At 38.7% G+C, this 6,014-nt stretch overlaps 1 protein-coding gene across 5 annotated transcripts in view; it reads left to right on the top strand.

Moving 5' to 3' along the window:
- The first annotated feature begins 1,950 nt into the window (after positions 1–1,950).
- Positions 1,951–6,014, top strand: part of RBM33 (RNA binding motif protein 33) — a 131,415-nt gene continuing 127,351 nt past the window's right edge. For 2 of the 5 annotated variants that reach the window (XM_081343901.1, XM_081343900.1), the window contains exon 1: positions 1,951–2,103. In XM_081343901.1, coding sequence (XP_081200027.1) covers positions 2,073–2,103 — 31 coding nt within the window. In that variant the 5' untranslated portion in view covers positions 1,951–2,072. The remainder of the gene's footprint in view (positions 2,104–6,014) is intronic. The other 3 variants (XM_081343899.1, XM_081343902.1, XM_081343903.1) reach the window with 3 other exon arrangements.

Genomic DNA, 6,014 nt, shown 5'->3' with positions numbered 1-6,014 from the left:
TGAAAGATAAAAGCATCCACATGGAAGGCTTTATCGCTTAATTAAAACCTAGTACAATGGGCAATGAAGTCAATAATTGATTATTCAAGAAAGTGCTTCAAAAATATTCTGCTTTACTGTTGGATGAGAATTTCTGTTGGCTCCTCTCTACTGTACTGTGCGATATAATGATATAGATTATACCTATATTCTTTTGTGGAAATGAACTAATTAATTAAAAACAACGCTACAACTTACTATTGGCTGGTAAATTAATCTGATGGCATGGCACGATAATCAATAGGACCTAGGGATAGGATGGTCTGAATCTATTAACATAATCCAAGGAGGCTAGGACTTTCCTTTCCCTGTTAGCATAGAAGGAATAACAACTAACTCTACAAATAGGGTTCATAACAGTGAGGCAAAACTAGACTACAATTGCAGTTATTTAAAATCACAACTAATGCAATAATAGGAAACATGGGTATGATTATCCATTGTGAGTGAATAGATTCCACCACAGGTGAGAATGATTATGTGTATCCTAGTTGTCCTGTATAGAAGTCCTTCCTTATGCTTTCTCATGGATCAGAAAACTAATAGATTCAGACGATCCTATCCCTAGGAAGTTAATTAATTAATATGCATTCTTATTTATTTTTCTGAAACACTGGTGGTCTATGAATTTAGATCCCAAGTTTAATCTTCAATTAATTTCAGCTGAAAGAAGGATAGCAATATAACAAGGTTTGATGACTCCGAAAATTTATTTACAATCACATGAAGTCAGGATTTAAGTATACCTAATGAATAAATCACAATTAGCTACATTGCATAATATACTAGGCCATAAACCATACACACCACCAAAATCAGCTTAGTTTGTAATGCCTGGCTGAGGACTTCTGGGAGTTGGAGTCCACAAGTCATAAAAGGGCCAGGTTTGAAGACCCCTGGTGTGTACCAGATTCTACACACTAGTGATGTGTGACCTAGATATTCATCCCTTTCTTCAAAAATTCATTTCTATATCTATCATCTGCCTAACTTGTCTCTAATCATGAACCCAGATATTTGTTTTACATGTGCACCCATCATTTCATCAGCTAGGTTCTTTTAATCTAAATGGCTAAAACCAGTCTTTCAAAACTTGGCAACTTTAAGATGGGTGGATTTAAAACTTTTAAGAGGTGTTTTTAATTTTTATAATTGTTTTATAATTGTTGATCATCCAGTCACTTAGCCGGCATCTGACTGGGAAATTCTGGAAGAAATCCACACAGCTTATAGTTGCCAAGGTTGAAACACACTGGGCTAAATGGTAACGTGTTTACCTAGAACATAGCTTTGTCTACTATGTAAAGCTGATAAAAGTTTGTGGCTGATATGTTTTCTTTATCATTCAGTGTGTGTTATGTTATGTGAATCCAGTTCATGGGGATTATTCAGCAAGCTATGAGCCATTTTTTAGGCCGGACAACAATTTAGCCAGGCTTCCTCATTAGAAAAAGATAGATAGACACAACTCCAAAATATTTTTTCTCTGCTTTATTGGCAGGGAAAAAAAACAAAAAAACCTCCTCCAGTAGCTACGCATGCGCTACATTTATTTGCCGGCTTAATTCTTGCCTATTCTCCTTAAGCGCATGCGCCCCGCAATCCAGTTTTTTTTAAAAAAAGAAATCAATAAAATAAAGTCACTTTGACCATAAAGTCAAGGGAAAGAGAGGCCCGCTTTCCTTGGTTTACGCTAGAAGTCGTGGCGTCACCTCTTCCCCCTCCCTCCTCCCTCCTCCCCCTCCCCCTCGTCTTGTCGCCAATGCGGCAGATCGGCCAAAGCCACCGAGTCCGCCATCTTCCGCTCCGGGTACGGAACAGGCGGTCTTCCAGTATCCCAGATTACAACGCGGCTCATCTAGCGGCGCTCTTGCTCCGCCTCCTCTGCGTTTCCTTCATCAGCCGGCCGCCATGTTATTCTAGTTTTACATTCTACGGCTGGCGGGCGGTCCCGGGCGAGAGCGGCTCCCGGCGTCGGGAGAGGCAGGAGGGTTGCGGGCTTTTCGCACCGCGGCCTGACAAGATCCGACGCCATGGCGGCCGCCTTAGGAGGAGCAGGAGCAGGTGCGGTATCCCTTCTCGTCCTCCCGAGGGCAAGGGGGGCTGCGCGGCTGATCCGTGGGGAAAGCCGCAGGCCCCAGACGGGTGCGGGACGCCCCAGGGAGTGCGGGAAGAAGCGGCTGGTCTCATGGGTGGCAGGAGAAGAGATGGACCTGTTTGCGCCGCCTGAGTGTGTGTGTTTACTCGCGAGAAGCTTCGCTGGGCCAGACAGGCACGTCAGGCTTGTCTGAAGGGGTGGGTGGGGAAGGTTTGGATCGAGGGGCGCCTGAGAAGGATTTTCAGGGGTTTGGGGAGAGAGAGCAAACGGGAAGAATAAAGGGGTGCTTGGAAGTGTTGTTTCTTGAGACCGTTTGTAGCTCTGGGTTGAAATGAGGGGTCCTTGGTGCTCTCTGGGCTTGCTTGTTTTCTTGCAGACGTCTCATTACCCCAAATAGGTAGCATCATCAGTGCTAGTAAGGACTTTTCTTGGGAATGGAAAGGAAATGATGTCACCAGTTCGGTGGCAATTCTTTTAAGGGCCTAGGGTTGCATGGGGGTGGGGGAAGGATCTTTGGGGATTATAAAAGCAAAAGCACAAGACATCGGGTAGAATAAAGTTTTTAGGGAGGGGGATGTTATGGTGGCCCGTTTTTTATTTCCTATTTCCTTCCATTTGAATTTGACCTTTTGTAGGATTTGGTTTCTTATGTTTTTATTAGATACATGCAGATATGATGGTTGACACTTGTGTATTCCATTGCTGCAAAGGGCCCTAATTAGTAAAGGAGTGTAAATTACGAATCTGTCCTTATTACAGGAGTTCTTTCAGTCCTGAATTACATTAACTTATATTTTGAAAAAGGTACATAAGTTGAATTTATATTATGCGTATTGCTTGCTTTTAAAATACATTCAGCCCATGCTTCTTTTTATGTTTGATCTGTCTTGGCTTGGTTCTGGATATGTTCCTTACCTGAGTGTATCCTTGTGTCTTAAATAGTTAATGCCAGGAATAAAAAAGCTTATTATATATTAAGTTTGAATTTCTCATATACTTTCTTAGATGTTTCTCTTCTGTGTAGTTTTGTAAGTCAAAATTTCTTTGATATCTTTGGTCCCAGACAAACGTAATAATTCAGTGTTTTTATAATGTTATCAAGATTTAAATAATTTGCTAGTTGTGTGATTTCATTACTTACAGTATATATGAAACTTCCAAACTTTTGTGTGGTAACAAAAGTGAAGACTTCAAATCAAACATTTTGTGTCTATAGGTAGTGCTTGACATACAACAGTTCATTTAGTGATTGTGCAAAGTTACAACGGCTCTGGAAAAGGTGACTTATGACCATTTTTCACATTTATGACTGCAGCGGCATCCCCATGGTCATGTGACTTACTTTCAGATGCTTGTTAACTGACTTACATGACGGCTGCAGTGTCCCAAAGTCATGTGATTGCCTTTTGCGACCTTCTGACAAGCAAAGTGAATAGGGAAGCCAGATTCACTTAACAACCATGTTACTAATTGTGATTTACTTAAGAAATGTTGTGAGAAAAGTTTAAAGTGAGGCAAAACTCACTTAACAAATTTCTCACTTAGCAACTTAGATTAAACAGTTGTGGCTCAATTTTGATAGTAAATTGAGGACTATCTGTATTTACAAGCAAGACTGATTGTGTGGGAAGAGCCACATGATACAGTGGTTGAAATCTTGGGCCTGAATCTTGGTTTAAATTTGCTGCAAGGTTTGTTTACTCATCTTGGATTACTTCTATATCAGTCAGCGTACCCTCCTTTTCAGTGCATTGTTAATAAAGTATATATAGCATAGGGATGATCTCAGCTTATACAGAATCAATACAATAGCTGTAAATTGAATGAAAACAAAACGTAAAACATGGTATCCTGCAGAGAAAATATGCTTTCACTACAGAGCTTTATTTGTTTATTTTACTATTTGCTAATTATTGACATTACAGTCTAATGTCAGTCTTTTTGACAGAGTCTTGTTTTACCTCAGGGGTGTCAAATTGGTGGCCTGTAGGCCGGATCAAATACAGGCCACGCTCACCCCAACTCTGCAAAGGCAAAAAAAGTCATGATACATCACGATAAGTCATGTGACACGATCGAGTTTGACACCCCTGATTTGCCTGGATTTTATATATTCAAATTGCTAGGCTGTTTTCTTTGCTTGACCTTTACATCCCAGTTAAACAATTGGAGATTTTGGAATGGAAAGAGTAGATATATTTTTGGAAAGGAACTTTGAATTCCCCACATCTTTATACCCTCATCTCCACACACACTCATGCCGTTATTTTTTGTTTCCCATTATGAATTAAAAAAGGAAGAGGATTGGTTCTGAAGAGGGCTGTCCTATAGTAAAGATTTTTATTCAAGTTTTTATTGTAGTTACAACTTATTTACGTCCCAATACAATATATACAGGTTGTTAACCGTCAGCTGCCACCACATCCTTGCTTGTGCTTTGCTGAAATGAGATGACAGTCTGCTATGAATTATGGAGAAGGGGGACCAAGGGAGGCATGCTTGGGAAACAAAAAGAAGGTGCTGGGCTGTCTCAAGAAACTGCTTCAAGGTATCCCACCTCGCATACCAGAACTTGAACTGACTGTTAGGAAAATAGCTTGTTAGATTTTAATTGGTTACTTTGAGGTAGGAAATGAAAGACAAGGAGGGGAAAGTACAAGGTAGGGATTTTGGTGTGCAAATCTTAGCTCTGGCCATGCACTACTGGAATATACTTGATCTCTAATAAAATTATACCTTTCTCAGCAAATGAAGCCAAAGATTGTTTTCTACTGAGAGGTTTAAGTTTGTGGCAGGTCTGACACTACAAGTATAAATTAGAAAAAAAAGTCAACATTAAATTGCATACTAAAATAGTCATAAAATTTAAAAAGTCTATAACTACACTGCCTAGATTGACATTTTAGTAGTCAAGACTTAAGGGAGGAAAGTAGAATAAATGCTATAGGTGCTATGCTATGTATCCACAGCTAGGCCACTTGGATTGTTGGATTTTACATCTTCCTTTTTAGGGTTTAAAATATAATTACTGCCTATATAATTATCTAGTTGAAGAATTAATATAATATATAGAATCATATAGATGCTATACGATTCTATAGATACTATACTTATAGAATACACTACTTTATTTGTCCAAGTATGATTAGACACAAGGAATTTGTTTAAGTGCAGAAGCTCTCAGTCTACATGCAAAACAACAGAGTAATAATCATAATAAGAGGAGATAGTAGAGAAGATGAGAAGTATAATAATAATACAGCCATAAATATAGTTAGGCATAAGACAGTACTTATGTTCACAATTTGTATTCTAAATAGATAAGATATCTATTTTAATAGACATATTGAAAACTTTTTGTAAAACTTTGGTAAAATATCTGGTGCTTTTCTAGTAATGTATTGTACAAGGAAGAAAGGAGAAAGACTTCTCTGAAAAGAGATCCATATATTTTTAGATGGCTCTTTCTGGGCTGGTGGTTTTGAGGTTTCCAGATGTGCCTAATAAAATAAGACAACCAAATGCCAGGTATACTTGCTACTGATGGAAGAGCAAACAAACATCTGGTTGACTCCCTATGGATGGTTTTTAGTCCATATGCCAAGTATACTGTTAAGTATAATTCTGTTACATAAATGTTAAAATATTGCTTAAACTTGAAAGACCTATCTTCTAGTAGTCTAAACCACGTCCTGATTAATTAATCCTAATTCTCAGTTGATATAAGATACTTAGGGTACTTGTTATAAGACACAACACTGTATAGCAGACTGTCTTGTAGTAAAGTGAGAGAGGTTATTGAAATTCACTATTCTGTCTGCAAATATCTATTTCAAGTTTCTTGCAATTTGAATTGTTCTTGTCCTAGTTCACTTGG

This window comes from Vipera berus (genome assembly GCF_964194415.1).
Source record: "Vipera berus genome assembly, chromosome: Z".
NCBI lineage: Eukaryota > Metazoa > Chordata > Lepidosauria > Squamata > Viperidae > Vipera > Vipera berus.
The sequence above is the reverse complement of the archived record's forward strand: the minus strand, read 5'-3'. Positions and strand labels throughout refer to the sequence as shown.